Below are 18,959 nucleotides of genomic sequence, written 5' to 3'. Positions count from 1 at the left end.
AGGGAGAGAGTAGCAAATGTATTCTTATTTTGAATCATAATAGCATTCACCAAGTATTTCTACACAGAAATGGTTCCAGTGCGTGTGTGTGTGTGTGTTCTTGTACTTGTGGCATACTGAGGACCAGTGAGGGTTTTAAACCAACAAAGTGAGGTAATTTTTACGGAGTGAGGACATTTTGGCCGGTCCTCACTTTGTTTTCATTTAAATCACTTCCTTAGGTTGCTATAACATGCTATACTCAATTTGTCAAAAAATTTAATTTTGGACGACTTTTTCTCAAATTTTGGACCATGATTTTATTTTTTTTAATTTTGGACCAAATTTTTTTTTTCAAATTTTGGACCAAATTTTTTTTTTTTTTATTTTGGACCAAATTTTTTTTTTCAAATTTTGGACCAACTTTTTTTTGTTCAAATTTTGGACCAAATTTTTTTTGTTCAAATTTTGGACCAAATTTTTTTTGTTCAAATTTTGGACCAAACATTTTGGGTCAATTTTTTTTTTCAAATTTTGGGTCAATTTTTTTTTCGAATTTTTTTCCAAATTGTGGGTCAAATTTTTTTCAAAATTTGGGTCAACATTTTTGTTCAAATTTTGGGTCAACTTTTTTTTGTTCAAATTTTGGGTAAAAAATTTTTTTCAAATGTTGGTCGACATAGTATAGTATAACCCTAACCCACGTTTTTGTAAAATGTTGGACCAAAAATTTAAAAAATAAAATAAAATCGAAAACAGTTTTCCAGCCCTTTTTGCTCTGGGGCTCCACCTGCAGACATTTTATGGTACTGCAACCAGTAGTTCTTTGTAGATGTCATTCATGAAGTAGATATTTGTAATTGTGTTGATTTATAAAGTGGAAATGCTGGTCCTCAGTATGCAGCAAGTACAAGAATGTGTGTGTGTGTGTGTGTGTGTGTGTGTGTGCGTGTGTGTGTGTGTGTGTGTGTGTGTGTGTAGGCAGGGTGGAGAGAGTGTGTGCATGGTCTAATGATCCAAGGACACTGCGGCTTCTCTTTCTCTTTCTGTGTCATTAATGTGGACAATGTCTTCACAAGCCCATTTTAAAAACCTTTAGTGCTATCTATCTGTCTATTTGATCAAATGATGACATATTTTTCTACTTAAAAACATCTGTCAGGAAAAAAACGATCCGGAGATAAGGAGAATGAATGTACAGCATTTCAGAGGTAATACAGTGAGTTCCACGGTGGGTGGGTTGAGCTGTAGCAGGGAGAGGGAACTAGAGTTGACTGGATCCAATGAAGGAGTGATGACTGAAAGAATCCTGAAGTATCATGTGTCACTGAGGTCAGCACATGAACAGCTGAGCTTCCTAAGACTGGAGCGAGATGGGTATGCACTTATATACAGCACGTAATTGCTGTGTCTACCCACACAGGCAGATTTCCTAATGCACGTACAGTATAGTCTTAGTCTGATACATTACGAGTCAGTCCGATTACATTGGAAACGCACATTTTTTACATTTTGATTTTAATTGCACAATGACCATCTATGTTTAAGCCTTGCTTTCACTATGTTATGACAGAACAATGATGCAATTTGGGGCATAAGGGTTTTGCATCTTCTATTCTATCAGTGGCTCAGTTTTAGTAAAAATCCTCTTCAATCTGGAAACATGCTTTTCAAGTGGTCAAGACTCAACAATACACCTGATAAATCATTGTACCTGGGGATCTCCAGAGTATGGGTTCCACCGTTAGTTTGAACCAGGTAATTTCCAGAGGACATGTTCAGGATCACACCGTCTTTGTACCTAAGGACAACGACATAATAATTGCCATGATTAATAGGAGATAAAAACTAAATTCTGAAATCCCAGAGTTGTGCAAAAGTATTTTACCATTTTACAACAGGGAGGGGGAAACCCTCCACGGTGCAGAAGAGGGTGATTGGAGTGTGTTCATACACAGTGTGGGATCTGAGTCTGACCAGGAAGCTCGGTCCCCTGATCATGGGCTCCTCACGCACATATTTATCCGACATCTTTTTCATTACCTGGAAAGGTAAACACGATTTTACAGTATGAAACACATTACTCACACCTCAACAGAGAGTCACGATATCTTACCACAAACACTGAAACTGATGATTGTGTTAATAGAAGCACGTGGACACGGATTTGTTAATGTGACATCCAAAATGTAGATGAGCGAAATGTCATAGTTTCCTTACCACTTCTTGGATGCGAGCTTGTTTTTTATGCTCATATCTTTCCTCCATCTGAGAGCTAAAGACAAATTATAAGTCATTTCATGAAAAACAAACATGTACATCATTAGAGAAATGTGAGTATGTACATAGGCTGATACCTATATTAGCCTTGTGTAAACACATTTATAGTAAGTTGTTCTGCATACTGTGATCCAGACGATCCTGGCATTTAAAGACTTTTTCACTTTTTATTCTTGTCATTGTGTATTGTATGTATTTGGGTAACATCTACTGCACGTCTGTCCGTCCAGGGAGTTGATCCCTCACCTGTGGTTCTCCCTAAGGTTTCTATACTTTTCCCTGTTATAAGGGTTTTTTTCCCTGGTAGTTTTTCCTTACCCTGGTCGAAGGTCTAAGGACAGAGGATGTTACCAACCCTGTGAAGTCCCATGAGACAAACTATGTTTTGTAAACTGTGGGCTGTATAAATAAAGATTGATTGGTTGATTGATTGATTGATACAAAAGAAAACCAAGGCTCTATGATCAAATATGTCTTGTGATGTTGAGGATTTTCATATCCTCCTGTCCAAGTTGTAACCAGGTTTACGCTGCAGAGCCCGTAGTCTGATACCACATACGATGCCAGCTCTTCACGTCTGTATATACTGTTCTCTGCCGATCAGTGCACTGAAAGTCAATTCAGTACCAAGTTATAAATCCCAGTATTACTTGACAGAATTGACAAGTCATAGGTTACTGATCCTTAAGGATCACTCGTAGGATAAGCAGGGAACCTCCTAACAGTTTATCACAGTCACAAACAATTTATGGATAAACAATAGAGACCATTAAGACCATCCATGTCTTTGGACTGGAGGAGGAAAAAAGCATTTGAACCTTGCCTAGTCGGTTCACGTCCAGCTCCATCTTGCAGTGAGGCCTCAGTACAAACCACTGCACCACTGGACAGCTGCCCGACTCACTGACTTAATATTACAAGTGTAATTTTCAACCATCGACATAAGATTTAAAAGAAAATGTGAACCTCGCCTCACAGCGAGGCTAAAAACACATCACCTATGACCCATATGTGATGAGAAAAGAGTTCAACTTTCATCATGGGCTCAAGTGGAAATCCTCGAGGAGCACAAATGGAAGCTATTACACGTGCCTATACTCACTGTAGACCCAGCTCATTAAGAGATGGTCTCAGAGCAGACATTATGACTTGCTGGGCTGAGGAATACGGAGTGTCAACAGAACAGTTACAGCGACGGGAAGCTCTGACTCTGAGTCAATCATCATTGTCGTCCATAAAGGACTCACAATAGTCCCTATGCAGTCCTTAAAGTTGGCAGAGACACACAGAGCGGATTCTGTTGTTATGTGACAGCCATCTGTGGGATTTTATGAATGTTTTCCCTGAGCAGAGAGGGGAACAACATACAAATGTCAGTGTGCTGGACTTCAGGTTTCACCTGACCAGAAGGATTGTATTCTAAGCACAGTTTTAGACAGTAAATATTTTGTAGTGCATGGAATGATCTCATCTGAAGAAAAAATGAAAAAAAAAAAGATGATCTTGAATAAACAACTTAAGTTACATTAACAATACTTACTTGAGGTTGAAGAAAAAGATAAGAGACTGTTAGGAGACTTGCTCTATATGAGCAGAACCGTGTTAGAAAAAAAAGAATCCAACTCCAAGTCTTTGTTTCTCTTGTGTTGTGTTACGGTTAGATGAGTATTAGCACCAGAGAAAATTAGAAAAGAGGTAAAAAAAAAAAGCAAGAGTGAGATGTTTAAAGTATTAAACATGAAACTCAGCAGTCAGAAAAACAGCTGGTTAAATCACACACACAAAAACAAACATAAACACTCAGGTTTAGTCCCATGGAGTTCTGTCAGAGTTAGCAAAAGCTGTTTCTCATCATTCCCTGAAACTGAGCACTTGTTTTCTTAATGCCTGTGTTCAAATTTGTGAAGCTAATCCAATTTACAGAAGGTTAAAGTACACTTCAAATCTAATCTAATCTAGATTTTTACATCGGTGAATCCATGTTTGTGATGGTATAAACAGACCCTTTGCCGGTGCCTGATCATATCCACCGTCTGTGCTTCACATAGGACTGAGTATTGGAATTGAATGTGTTGTTATGCATGCATGGAATGCTAGACTGACACAAATCCTCATTTTTATGAATGAAACCATGGGAATATATGAAGGAGCTGATGCTGTAAGTCATCTGTTGTGTGTAATTAAGTGGATACACTGGATAATAATTTAAAGGGGACATATTATACCCTATTTCACCAAGTTAACCTAGTTCCCCGGTGTCCTAATGAACATGTCTGTGACATGCTTTGGTCAAAATACCTTAAGGATGAAGCACCACAGCAGTTCAATCACTCTGCCGAAACAGCCCTGTTCAGAACGCTCTGTTTTGAGTGCCTGTCTCTTTAAATGCAAATGAGACACAGGAAACTACGTCACTGAGGCTCCAGCAGCTAACAGCAGTTAGCATTTGGAATATGCCATCATAGTCGGCATATTGCCGTCATATATAAAATGTATCTACTCTGAGGCTGGAAGTTTGTGTGGAACTCTGTGCTGCACTAAGCAGCCAAGAATACAACACTTTGCGTACTTCTGCTCTTCCGGATACTATTTCCCTCACCTGCACTCTCTCGCTCTCTCAATTCCTGGAATGTCTCAATGTGACTGAACAATGAGTGTGGAAGTCAAAATCGCATGTTTTATCTCCTGGACCACAAAAACATGAGTCATATTTTTCACACCATGCCTACTCATAGGGCCTCCAGACTCCCAAATATAAGGATTACAATGATTTAAAAAGTTTTTTTTTGCATAATAAGTCCCCTTTAAAAAATACTTGATACAAAGTCTTTCAGAAACTTTATATGGACTTCAAAAATTAAATGAAAATGCAAATAATATAGTTAGGCCTGATTAGCTTAGGGTTAGTTTCACCTACAGGCTGTTTTTTGGTGGGGGGGGGGATTTGCAAGTTTACCAGTGACACACATTGCTACTGCTACATTACTACCATTAGTAATAATATTAGGACTAGTGCAGCGATGCATTAGCGTTTCAGTTTTAGCGTTTTGATTCTATAGCTGTACCTGCTGTATTCTTTAACCACATATTTGCTCTGTTTGTGGTGGTACTCATGGTTGTAACTCCCACGGTGGCTCCACACTGACATGGTGACACTGTCCACACTGACCTGGAGGACCAGCAACAGACAATCACACACAAACACTGACGTGGCACAGAGCAAGTGTTGTCACCTCGCCTTCAACCGCAACCGTGCTAAATGCTGTCTTTTTTTGTTTGTTTGTTGATGGCGATGGTTTACTTTCCTTGGTCCCTTGCAAAAAAAGGAAAATCCCCTTGGAATTTTTGGACAAGAAATGTTGCGACACAATACATATAAACACTGGTTCAGCAGGACAAGGTGACACAATTTAAGACACTAACACGGACGTGTGAACGTACACATAAACAAAAGAGGAGCCTATTTTTGGACCAGTAATGTCTGTTTACATGAGAAGTCCAAGTACAGCTGATGCAAACATTGTCCTTCAGTTTGACAGCTCACATGTTTAACAGCGGCGTACTGTACATTCTTGTCTCTTAAGTACAATACAAAAAACATTTACAATTAGCTCTATTCGTTTGGAAATATAACCCCTAAACCTGAACAACTTTGCATGAAAAATCAAACGAAAACACAGGTGTGAGGACATTCAAAGACATAAAGGATTCCCTAGCCCCTGATCTTAAGGGTTTCTCTGCTCTGCATGATGCTGTCTGTGTACAGTGCCTTGAGATGATGTACAGTATGTTGTGATTTAGCACTATACAAATAAAATTGAATTGAATTGAATAGATATGCACATATACAGGTAAACGTAAAGGTTTCTTCAAGTATGACACCAAAGACTATCATATTGCATTGTTAGATAAATTGCTAAACAAGTAAAAAGGCTGGCTTTCTTCCAGCTTGCAGCAGTTTCTTTGTTCTCTGCCTGTAAGTTAAGCGCCATTGTTTTTACATTTCACTTGAAGACACCTACATTGTCCAAATACTTTGCACATTTTCCTATTATTGTGTTTCACATACTGTAATTAGAGACATCCAAACAAGAGCATAACTTTGTCTTACATCTTGCACACATCGTTAAAAAAAATGAATGATCTTACGTCACTCTCAAGTCTTCAGAGACGAGAAGTAAGGTCACATGAAACATGAAGCGCCGTTTCCCCCCTGCCCATCTCTGATACGCTCACCCCAACTTCAGGGTCACCATCACCAAAACCACTTCCAATGACCCCAAAACAAGTCAGTCAAGCACGATAGATAACTCTGCAATGTCCTAATCCCTGACCTTTAGCCTCTGACCGGTCAACAACATCTGATAAATGCCTGGCTGAATCATGTGACTTGTGCAGTAGGTAAATTTAGGACAATCGTTTTAGACAAACAAACAAGAGGTCAAACCACAAACACAAAGAAAGAAAACCAGTGCTTCCAAAGATATTAAGCAGTACAGTCGTGAGCTCTCGGGCACAGCACACAGGTCATGTTCTGGTCCCAAATCTTACTCCTACATTCCAGTAACAGTCCTCTGCCTCCGTCAGTCCAGCCAGGACCGTAACACCATAAACGTCTGCTAAACGACACCTGAGCTTCTCTCTGTGCAACGGTGAAACTGTGTCATTTCGACTATAAATGTGCGGAAGGATCATTACCGTCGCCAACTAGGGACGACGCGATGCAATAACCGTGGTCATTTTCAAGTTCATTGAAAAGTGAGCGAAGATTAAATGAAGTCAGTGCAGTAAAAGGTCTCAGAGCCAAACGCCAGCAATTTGTCTAATGAAGCGGCGAGCGGCCCGAGCGCCCTTACCAAAATGTGACTCTACATTCTAAACGATTGGAGTGCTACGATAAACACACATAACTGTAGAGCTGCTGTCAACGTGGTTTGTCCCGTAAATGATGAATACGTCCCAACATTATAACCAACTGATTTGGTGGGCATCCCGAATCCATAAATCATATCTTTCATTATTTTTTATCAGCTCTTGTTAGAAGCCATTCGCCATCCTGCAACTGTCTCCTGTTACTTCCATCCCACCGATTCCACCTGCCGTTTACACACGGCAGTGCAACAAAAGTCGATATATTTTTTTTCACGGGAGAATGCAGAATTAACAGTGACAGAAGAAAAAAAAACAATTTTCTTACCCCTTGAGATTTCCTTCGCTGTGACTTCGGTTGACAGCCTGAATCCACAGGGAGTCAGCCTAAACCAAGCACCAGGCCAGCAACACCACCAGCCGTCTCCGGCCGACCCCCACCTGCCTTTCCCTGAGGCCTTATAAGGAGAAGGAGCTGCCTATATATAACCAGCATCCCACAAGACTCTACTTATGTAGAACTAGAACTAACTGTGTGATTTAAGGGTTAGACCCATTAGACTTTTGATTGGTAAAAACATGCTTGTGTTTGTTGTCTTCACGCGCGTTGTCCGATGCTAAACATCTCAGTATTTAAGTGTAGTGTGGAGCTGATCTGAACAATGTCTGACCATGGTGATGTCATCTCCTCCAGAGCTGCAGAGTTACACATTTAACTGCATGGGTTTGGGAGGATGTCATTTGCAGTTAAACTGCATTGCCGAGTACAGAGCGGTGGGTTCTGCTATTCAAACTGCCACCGTTGTTGTTATAACTGCGGTGTAATTCATCTGCACCAAATTTCTGCAGTATACAGCAGTCGGTCTCTTATTCATTTAAATCTAGATGCACTTTATACTGAGGTCCCCCCCGTTCAAGATCCTTCTCATCTGCTCCCAGGAACGTCTTGAGACACTGTGTCGCATGCTGAACTTTGGCCAGAACCTATTTATAACACTAGCTACGGTTACAGCGGGACTATTTTCTGACGCAGTGGAGGAGCCGCGAAAAGGGTTTTCACGTCTGAGATAAGGAAACGATACGATGTGGGGAAAATATGGAGTTATACTGTATGTGAGGGAAAGAAAACGCAGTCAGAGATTACAGAGGACTGTAATGTGACAAGTGAGTGACTGAGGGAGAAAGTGTGAAAGAGGAGAACCAAGATAGCAGCAAATTTAAAATGAGGATGGGTGGCGAAAAAAAACATCATGCACAACAATCTGTGTGTTTATCACGGGTGGAATATATACATTTATATAAGAGTCTCAAGGTATTCTGGCAACAAAGAGGGACACTGTTTTGTAAAATATCGACTTAATATAAGAACTGGCCTGTTTCTGTCATGCTCAAGTTCAGCAGCACAGAGACATCTTAAATTTAATGTGGATACACTGGATAATACAATACTGAGTAAATAAAAAGTATAAAAGCTCACAAGAGGTAATAATATGCACCTAAAACAAATTAAATTAAATAATAATTTAAATACATAAAAAATGTGGATAAAAAAATCATAATAAAAACAGATAAGTAAAACCAAAAACAGACTTAAATATATATATATATCATAGATCTCCATCACTTCCCATTATAATTATATGGAGATTATTATTATTATAATTATCGAGATTAAACTGTTACCGTGTCAATAGGTGTAAAATAGGCCCTGAATTAGATACTGCAGACAGTGTTTTATGATGTCTTACAAAGTACTTTACATATTATGTAAACAAGGCTCCCTGCATGCCTGTGCACTAATATTGACTTTCTTTGTTTTCTCTTCTTTAGTCCATGGACAGACTGATGTCTGTCTGTGGTTGAAAAGAGCCCTCTGTTGGTCACACACGTGTTAGTACACTGTAACAAAACGCCTGCGATAATTTTAGCATATTACATAGCTGACAGATGGGGTGAGAGGCTGGTGAGCTTAAACTAATTCATTCTCATACATCAGTCAATAAACAGCACTTAGAGAGGTATTCAGTTGTTTGGTGAGATAAGTAAAGGCTAAGTTCCTCTAACTATCTTTGTTACTCGTCACCACCAAATAAAATCAGAAGAAGAAGAAGATCTGGTAATTGTCTGTATTTATAAAGCATTACATTATAGAACATTACTTTTGATACTTAAAGGTACAATATGTAGTATTTATGGGTTTATATAACCCAAAATCCACTTTTTTATACATATTATGTGCTCCTGCATTGTCTAGTCGCTGTATAATAGTTTTTGTTTCATTTTCGTAGTGTTTCAAAAAGTCATGTTAAATAACATGACTGCGGACCGCGGTTGCATAGCCACTGTTAGCAGCGAGACGCCATGTTTCTACCGGAGCCTGTAAGGACAAACGCGAGAGAACAAATCAAGCGTCTCTTTACTTGTAGCGGAAGTCCCGCCTCCTCTCTCTCCGATTCGTCTACTACGGCCGCGGTAGCTCCGCCCTCTCCCTCGCCTCACGAACCTCATCTGCTGACACGGAGAAAGACGACGAGGACGACATTTGACCAGCTGAGGATACCGTAGTGCTCAGGGAGGGGAGGGGGTGAGCAGAGCAGCAGGTCTTTGTTGTAAATTTCAGCCTCTCCTCTAGATGGCACTATAAACTACTTATTTCCCCTTTAAGTACTGTAAATGTCAGGTACTTTTAAGACTTTTACTAAAGTATTATTATAAAAAGTGACTTCAAAGTCATTTTATGGTAATATACTTGTATTTTTAATCAAGTATCCCTTTTAGGTGCTTCATATAAGACTGTGAAATACTATATTTTTCATTTCTAAATAAATAGTGTATGCTTTTGTAGATCCACTGTGTCCCATCTGTACTTTGTAAATTCGTTAAATGTAAAACAAAGGGAAAATGTTGCAGTCATTGTTGTTGTTTGTACCTTGTTATGCTATTATTTAACTGGTTTGACCCAGTGTTCAGTTCAATAAAGTAGGATTGGGGAAAGGGGGAGTGGTTTTACCCAGAACACCTCACAGGTTTGAACCGCCCCTGCACCCATTTCTACCACGTGACACCGAGTGACGCCTGTTGTCGCTCGTGATTGGCTGAGCTGAGTTGAAGCAGTCTAAAGGTTGTGTGTGAGACGTAAACAAGCGAAGTATTTCCACAAGGAAACTGCACCAGCGTCAGATAACCACTCCACAGCGTTGCTACGACATAAAGGACATAAAGGACACAAAGGACATAAAGGACATAAAGAACATAAAGAACATAAAGGTGAGGTCAAAGTAAATAATACGTTTAACTGGAGCTCCTCAAACAGGGCGCTGCGGTGAAGTCACCTTTGTGTCGGATAGTCGACAGCGATTTGTTTCCGACAACCGGACTTTAATTAATTTAACGACTATTAAACTTAAAGCGTTCGGGGTTTGGGGAACACTAGAACATGGTAATCACGGTTATTCAAACTTTGGGATTTTATCGACGTTACCTAAGTACAAGCTCCGTGCTCCGGAGTGGGAGGTGAACATCCAACGTAAAGCTAACTTCACCTCGGTTAACACTGTGTTTCTGTGATAATGTTGGCTAATGCCTAACGTTTAGCTAACAACAAATGATCGTGTTTTTTTTTTACTTCGGCTCAGTGGTTGTGTGAACACATCCAGGTACGTATTTCAGCGTTATGTTATCAAAATAGTGTTAACTACTTGTGGTTGACGAGTGACTTCAAAGTTGTTTTTGTCCAGTTTGCTCCCAGAACCTGAAGTTACAGTTCGGTCTTGAACAATCAGGACGCACGAGACATTACATGTTGTCCTTCGTGTCTTTTAAAACTTCACACACACACTGAGTGTGTTTTTTGTCGTGTTTTGTGTTTTGTGCAGTGTCAGCTGAACTGCAGTAGTTAAAGAGCCGCTATAGTCGATAAATACACACGCATATTTACTGTTGTTGTCGTTGCAGTGGACATTAACACAGATTACACAGAGATTCACCATCATAATGATACGTCCAGTCAGTTAGTGCATTTGTTTTTATAAATGTCTGTTCTGTATAAATCATTCTCGCCCATTAAATAATTATGTTACTGTACTGGAAGTAGTTCATTATCCCATCACTGGTATAGTTGGGGTTAATGTTTGCTATAATTGTCAAGGTAACATAATGCGATCATGATGTTTCAAATACAGTTTATATTATTATGTGTGTGTGTGTTTGAGTGAGGAAGATGTGCTGATTTGCCCAATTAAGTGGTCACATGAAGTCATATTTGCCTCTCACTTCCTCCAGTAAAAGCCACTTCCTGTTTTGTTTTTTTTCACCACCGTTCGACTGACAGTCACCAGATCTCTTGTCTGGAAATTCTGTCAACAGAAGCTGAAATACATGCAGCTTTGTTCGCTTTGATGTTGGTATATATGACGTACACGTAATGAATTCCTTGCGATTCATATACGCAAATGTACAGGTCTATTATATTTGTTGTATGGAACAAATAAAAAGTAAAATCTTGAAAGACTTTTTACACTTGTGCAAGGAGGAAAGTTAGGCATTTTGATAAAGGCTGAATGTCATTATGTGCAGTGGAAACAGATTCAACAACTAAAGGATTTGAAAAGCTGACATTTCATCCATCCATTCTTTAGCGTTTTTTATCCTCCAGGATACACCAACATCGTCCATCCCACGGCCAGCACATAAAGACAGACGACCATTCATTCTCACTTTCACACCGACATTCAATCTGCAGTCTCCAATTACACAGAAAGTCCGCGAACCCAGAAATGAATAATAAATTCATCTCATGTTGACCATGAGAGTTGTGGTTGAAAGCTGACAGCTGACTTCTATTATCTGTTTTTTATGTTTCAGGTCAAACATGAGGCTCTGCTCACCTTTGATATTCTGCCTGATGGCAGCTGTGGCCTCTGCATATGTGATCACGCCCAAGTAAGTATGGCAAAGTAGGCAGTTTGATGTAATCATAAATGGTTCTGTGAGACGTTTTTTTTTTTTTACGTTGTTACAACTTAGCATAAAGTTCAAAGAGGTACATGTTTGGCTAATAACGGGACTAAGAAATGAATGGACATGTACATTTCAGACACATGTGGACCAAACTGATCCTCACCCACCACTGGCCCAGCACCTTCTGCTCTGTGAGTAAAAAAAAAGTTCCTATTATTTATATTCATGTAGGTATTTATATGTAAGGACAGCATAAACAATATTGTATATATATATATATATATATATATAAAACTTGGTTTGACATGTCGCAAATTAAATACTTAAGTGATTAAAGAGCTGGGCATTCTTACCCCAGCAATACCTTAATTGTGTGACTATCTAAAACAACTACTTTATGTAAAATTACTTCTGTTTGCCGGAGTGAAAACTAATTTTTATGTGGAAAGTCATGTGTCCTTATTTGTCTCCAGGCAGTATATACTAAAGGTTTTTATATACACACACACATAGATGGATGGATAGATGCTGAGCAACTTAAATATCACGTGAGGTTTAAGTCATGTGACATGCTGTGTCAGCAAAATAATGTGATTAGGGAACATCATGGTCAGACGAGTCTTACTGGCCTGCCAGGAAATACCCACCACATATTTTTGGGTGTTTATACGAAGCGTCAAAACACAGCAGCAGTTCCTCTCTCCCATGTCATGCCCTGCTGGGAATAAAGGTAGTTTAAGTAAAATGCAGAAGAACATATTGTACTTTCTATTCCGTAGCTACATCTTCAAACTGGTTAATCAACGTGACTCAATATTAAAAATGACTATTTGAAGCCTAGTTAGACAGATGAGATTCAGCCACCTCAGTATTAGTAAAAACAACTTTAGTTTTTAGGGTTTATTTGTTCAGATGAAATGAAAATGCTAATTTTGTCTATTATTTCAGATGGAACCCTGTCATCCCACCATCAGCTACTGGACACTACATGGACTCTGGTGTGTGTGTGCCTGTTACTCTGTCATAACTAACTTTGGGGACAGATTTTTACGTTAAAGACCACTTCATTGTCCATTGGTGACATGTCTTTTGTCCATTGGTGACAAAAGAATGTCCCTATTTTGATAAAAAATGATTTTTGGGTCAGTGGGTTACGATATGTCAAATTAAGTCACATGTATTTATGTGGAATAAGTAGCTTTTTGAATCAGTCAGTGTTACTTAATGTTTGTTCTTACAGACGTTTCTAACTGTTTTTCAGGCCAGATAAAGGGAACGAATGCAACTCCACATGGCATTTCAACGCCACTGAAATCGAGGTATAACACCAGTCACACTAATTGTACCTTTTATACAGTCGGGCATGAAATGTTGTAATTTTTAATGTCAAACAAACACCAGTTTACTTCAATAATAAAACTATTGGATAGACGGAGACAAAGAAAGAAACACAGACATTAACTTCGGGGTCAGGAAAATGAAGCTAATGCATTCTGGTAAAAGTCTATTAGTGGAAACTGCTTGCATCCAGAAATCAGTTTGTGTGAAAATAAACAATGAGCCTACTTATTTTGTATTTATAAAGTGAATTAACATTTGTGTTTATGGTGTCATTCTTCCAAATCTCCATTTTGGAACGTATTTGAAGACCCCTTTCTCCTGAACCCAGCCCAATCTGCAATTAACTTTAAAGAGCTTTACATGAGCTGAATCAAAAAAACAATTCTGTGTTGTTTTTTTAAACCCCTTTCCAAACTGATGAGAATATTGACAGAAAAAAACAAACACGTTTTTGGTCTTTATGTTTTCAGGACTTGCGTCCAGACATGGAGAAAAGTTGGCCTGACTTGCTTAAGCCCTTATCTTCTGGCTTCTGGTAATGTATCAGTCAGTTCGTCCATTTTATTGTCTGTCTATACATTTTAGCTGGGTGCATTCAAGTTGTATGTACTGTGATACTTTCCCACTAACAGGTAGTAGTGTGTTGACAGGCAGCTGTTCCCCGCTCTTCAATGTGGATTTTTAATGTATCATTTGTAGTTTGCAGTAAAACATCAATTGGATATTGGTTATTTTTTTATGATGAGCAATGAATAGTTATTCTCTGTCTGGTATATTGTCTTGATTATGTCTTATTTAACTGTATATTTTACTTCTTGTGATTCTTTTTAACACTGAAGTTTGTATCAAATTGATGGTAATAGGATTAGTTATTCTCTTTCTAATGGAGTGTAAGAGTTATTGGTATTAACCAGTTTTACTGTACAGAATATACATATATGTGTATATTTCAGGAGGAAGAGAATCCTGACCCTCAGATTTCCTTGAGATAGTGGACCTTCCTCTGTTTTAGAGACCAGAGTGCCAATCTCACATTTTGTGATTTATTTCTCACCTTCTTCTCACACATCTTTGTTCTCTTCCGTTTCCACAGGAAGTACGAGTGGCAGAAACACGGTACATGTGCAGCTAAAGCAGAGTCTCTGAACAGTCAACATAAATACTTCAGCAAAGCTTTGGAACTGTACCACAAATTGGATTTGGACAGGTGCAGAATACACACATACTCACACACACACCGCAAACCATTGTCTTCTTTATAGTTCCCACTACTGCCCTTACTCACTTATTATCCACACGAGCAGTTAAAGCTGTAGTAGGCAGGTTTGTTTTAAACACACAGGTGATTTTTGAGCCTCGTGCCCAGGTTGTGAAATATTGTACTGAGGCTGAGGCAAGCACTTCATTCACATTAGAAAAAGGTAATCTCTCCGTCTTTGAACAGGTCGTCTATAATGAAACATTGCATTTACAGTTTTTCCAACCTTTTTTTCTATTTTTAAATGCAATGTATGCAGTTATTGTCAGTGATAGAATAACAACATTTACATGCAGCTGCAAGACGAGCAATATGAGCACCTTCTTTCTCTCTGAACTACCATGTCAGTGGTCAAAGGCCAGATTTTTCCCAGGCTGGAATCAGATCCCAGATGAAGTGCAGAAGTATATTTATTTTTCTCTGATAATGCGATTTAAATTGTGCTTAAAAGTTATTATGATATGTGCTGTGTCCCTCATCTAAAAACAGGCACTGTCAAGCAACACTATCAGACCTGACTGAGGGAGCATATGTGTGTGTATGCACCCGCTGGCAACAAGAAGCCTTTATCCCATTAAATCAAATGACCAGACTACTTTTTTGAGCAGTAGAAATCAATTCTTTGTGTTTCAGTCTAACCCACAACCCTTAGTGTTTTCTCACATCTTCTCAAATCACTTCCTGTGTGCAGCACAAGGACGCTGCAGGGTGACATAAGATCTAAACGCTACTGTACTGAGAAACACAACCATGATAGACTTAATCAGCACTGTGTGAATGCATTTGACATTTAACATTTTGAACATAACAGGTGTTTGTTAATAGTAAAAAATGGCTTCTGTTTTGTAGCGTCCTGAAGAAGTTTGACATCACCCCTTCAGAAAAATACTACAAAGTAAGTGTATTTATATTTCAAATTCTCAAAGTGTTCTTGTCTGATATATAAATTATGTGTGGGGTTTAATCTTCTTCCTGACTGTGTCTCTCTATAGTTTTCACAGATTGAAGCAGCCATAGAGAATTTCTACAACGTCAAGCCCAAGATTCAATGTGTCCATTCATCAAAGGTATTATCACCGGATATCTTTTTCATTTCAAGCAGTATTTCAAATGTGGCCTGACATTCTTAAACATTTAAAATGGTTTCTTGTTGTTTTTTGGCAGAATGCTGATGTCCAGCTTTTGGGGCAGATTGAGATCTGCTTCGATGCTGATTTCACTCTCGAGCATTGCGAAAAAGAGAAAGACCCGGTCAAGTATATGCCTGTTGACAAGGCGTCTGGGTTCAGTGTGTGTGACCCCGATATTCCGGTTTACTACCCGCCTCTACCATAAAAGTTCAACATGACCTAACTGAGCTGCTGACATAATGGTGCACATGTTATCACACAAATGCAGTCACTTGTACTGTAACTGAGACGCACACACACACACACACACACTTGCAATAATTTAATTATTATCTCAGGTAATCAACAGCATGGCTTAATGATCCTTTTAAAATAGCTCTGGATAATCGGTGGTGATTGAAAACACTTCAGCTTAATGGAAATACAGTCGGGGACAAGTACTTGAAAAAAGAAAATCATCTTTATCGCATTTAATGTGCTGCTGTTTTTATATAATTCGCAAACCAGCACACACAGAGACAGACACACACTCCACTACCACATAGTGCTTTAATGGAATTATGTCCTTCCTGACCCTTTAGAGTACATTAGTCCAACAAGCAGGGTGTTTATTTTTTGAGGACACAGCAGGAGGCACTGTGGTAAGTCTAGGTCAAGGTAGGCGAGCTGACTAGCTGTTTACCGTCTGTGTGTGTTAAGACTTGATTTTTGACTCTAACTTCACGTAATGAGATGTAAATGTCAAACCACGTTGGATCTAACGCTACAACCTACTGTATTTTATAGGTGATGAAACATGTGTGGCATTTGATTGATGAATTCACACAGAATTCATCAAAAATAATTGGTGTAAGACTTTATTTTTGACTCCGACACTTGCTGCGTTTTGCGTTTCATACCACATATGTGACATATGATTGTTAAACTCAGTCATCAAACATAACTGTAAAATCCTGTATCCACCCCCCCTCTACATTTTTAGAGTAGTTTTTGTGTAATCCTGCTGCAAACACACAGAAAACTCAAACACCACCAAGTATATAACCTCTTTATAGGAGACAATAAATACTGTATTGTACAACATGAGGCACAAGGTGCAACACAAGTTCCTTTTGCACCCGTTTATAAACTGCCCAAAGCTTAACAAACACAAGTATTGTTTTATCTGTCAGTGATGTAGCAAATGCTTTTTTGTCAAAATGTTTTTCTAATCCCACACTGATTTGTACCAAGACTAGTCTCTAATGGATTTGATATATTTTTTTGTGCACATCTTTAAATAACTTGCTTAAAGCTAAGAAGTGTATTCAGTTGTTGTAATTGTAGCTGCTGTACTTGAGTACGTTTAATGTCAATAAATAATTTGATGCCTGGTCATCAGTGAGGTGAGTGATTATATAACACACAATGATGCAAGTCCAACCGATAAACAGAGCTTGTTGGATAAATACAGACGGACGACAACAAAGCTGTGGCAACAGGAAGGCTTTGGCGTGCATTTTGTGGATGTATATAATATTATTATTGATGCATTGTGTCAGTATGTGTGTCTGTCTGTGCATGCCCACTCTTGTGTGTGTATGAATATAAATGTCATGATCTTCTTACAGGGCCTTAATCCCACTGGGACAAAGACACCGGCCCATAATCCTGAATCTCCTCCCACAACACAGCCCCGGTGGATCGACTAAACACTTGTGATTACATTTTTCAATAGTGCTAAAAATACCTGGCGACTACAGTGTGAGCCAGTAATATTCATTAATATGTTCCAAATCCTGTCCCGGACTCTGTTCTTACAGACAGTGACGGTAAAAACATCCGAGGTGAATTCAAAATAATATTCTTAACGGTAATTTAGAGGGGAAAAAAAGGAACCCTAGGTCAAACCAGGCGAAGCAGCTGTCCTGATATGCTTAGCGTTTATTTATTAGTTCTCTCACTTCACATGGTTTTAACCTCGGTCTCTCCCCTGGTCTCTATTTCTCTATGATTATGTAACACTGCAGTTCTGCAAAGCTGCTGATGTGACAGATCCAAGCACCCACACACACACACACACACACACACACACACACGCCCAGAGCCATGCCCAGTGAGTGAGTGGCGATCACACAATGCTCTCTCTCACACACACACACACGTCTGTTCCCTGCTGCCTACAGTCATCAATATTGACTGTAATATATGGATTTCTGTCCTCGGCGCTGCATTGGATTGTGAAGTTATGTCACTAGAACACAGTGGTATAATATCCTAGTTCTAATAAAAATAATATACTCTTGAGCTGCCCTTTTTTTTTTTTTTGATAGGAAGTAATATCATGGTCAGGCCATCTTATTTTTCAGAGCAATCACTAAGTAAATGCTTGGTAATAACATGGGAAATTGTGGGACAGAGACAGAGGAGGAAAAAGACAGTAGTCATGTTTTACACAGTAATCTGAGTATAGGCCTCTGCATGGATGTTTCAATCGATAAATACGTAAGTAAGCGTAAGACAACCGGTCGTGATGTCACCAATGAGCCTCCACAATCATGATTTGGCCAGGCACCTGGATAATACAGCTGTCAATCACACTGGTGTGTCCATCATATCAATTTCCCTCTAAATGGGAATGTCATTTACAACATAACTACATCATGTTGTAGTGAAGAAGACTGTTACAGACTGGACCGCTAACTTTGCTGGAAAATGTTAAATAGATATCAAGAAAGAAATAGGCTTAGAATTAGACTTCCATTCCAACTGGGTTCCTTTTAAGCAACCAGTGTAGTCGCCCCCTGGTGGCTATTAAAGATATTTTTTACTGCTGCTTTGGCATCTTTCATCCTCCGGCAGTCCAGAAACATGCTGATTTGGGCACATTGGACACTCTTTTGACCATAGGGTGTGAGTGTGAGAGTGGATGGTTGTTTGTCTCTGTATGTGGCCCTGTGATGGACTGTCCATGGTTGTCCTATGTCAGCTGGGATTGGCACCAGCGACCCTCTTGTTGGAGGATGAAGAGGTAGAAGACAATTTTTTATATATATAATCATCAGTGAATAATAATAATGAAGGGGCAACAATTTTATTGTTTTGTTGTATTTTGTTTCACTTGTTTCAGCCCCCTGCCCTCCCCTTAAATGCCTGTGCACGCC

The 18,959-nt window shown here is 39.1% G+C and overlaps 2 protein-coding genes across 2 annotated transcripts in view; one reads left to right on the top strand and one right to left on the bottom strand.

Moving 5' to 3' along the window:
• The window catches only part of myom2b (myomesin 2b), a 36,608-nt gene extending 29,013 nt beyond the window's left edge, over positions 1–7,595 (bottom strand). The window contains exons 1-5 of the mRNA XM_083900805.1: positions 7,457–7,595; positions 5,325–5,428; positions 2,200–2,254; positions 1,868–2,022; positions 1,694–1,780 (exon numbers count right to left, since the gene is read on the bottom strand). Of these exons, the coding sequence (XP_083756931.1) occupies positions 1,694–1,780; positions 1,868–2,022; positions 2,200–2,254; positions 5,325–5,407 (380 nt within the window). The 5' untranslated portion in view covers positions 5,408–5,428; positions 7,457–7,595. The remainder of the gene's footprint in view (positions 1–1,693; positions 1,781–1,867; positions 2,023–2,199; positions 2,255–5,324; positions 5,429–7,456) is intronic.
• Positions 7,596–10,242: 2,647 nt separating this feature from the next.
• rnaset2 (ribonuclease T2) lies at positions 10,243–17,193 on the top strand. The gene is made up of 10 exons (XM_083900979.1): positions 10,243–10,395; positions 11,992–12,069; positions 12,224–12,278; positions 13,036–13,085; positions 13,349–13,406; positions 13,899–13,963; positions 14,522–14,635; positions 15,536–15,581; positions 15,679–15,753; positions 15,851–17,193. Exons 2-10 carry the CDS (start codon positions 11,999–12,001, stop codon positions 16,019–16,021), a joined length of 705 nt encoding a protein of 234 aa, XP_083757105.1. The 5' UTR covers positions 10,243–10,395; positions 11,992–11,998; the 3' UTR covers positions 16,022–17,193.
• Positions 17,194–18,959: the final 1,766 nt, after the last annotated feature.

This window comes from Microchirus variegatus, assembly GCF_963457635.1.
Source record: "Microchirus variegatus genome assembly, chromosome: 14".
In the NCBI taxonomy this organism is placed as follows: domain Eukaryota; kingdom Metazoa; phylum Chordata; class Actinopteri; order Pleuronectiformes; family Soleidae; genus Microchirus; species Microchirus variegatus.
The sequence above is the reverse complement of the archived record's forward strand: the minus strand, read 5'-3'. Positions and strand labels throughout refer to the sequence as shown.

Coding starts and splice junctions, on each gene's coding strand:
- rnaset2 (XM_083900979.1), top strand. CDS start 11,999: ATGAGGCTCTGCTCACCTTTGATATTCTGCCTGATGGCAGCTGTGGCC. Junction 12,279..13,035: donor GGCCCAGCACCTTCTGCTCT/GTGAGTAAAAAA, acceptor CTATTATTTCAG/ATGGAACCCTGTCATCCCAC. Junction 15,754..15,850: donor AATGTGTCCATTCATCAAAG/GTATTATCACCG, acceptor GTTTTTTGGCAG/AATGCTGATGTCCAGCTTTT.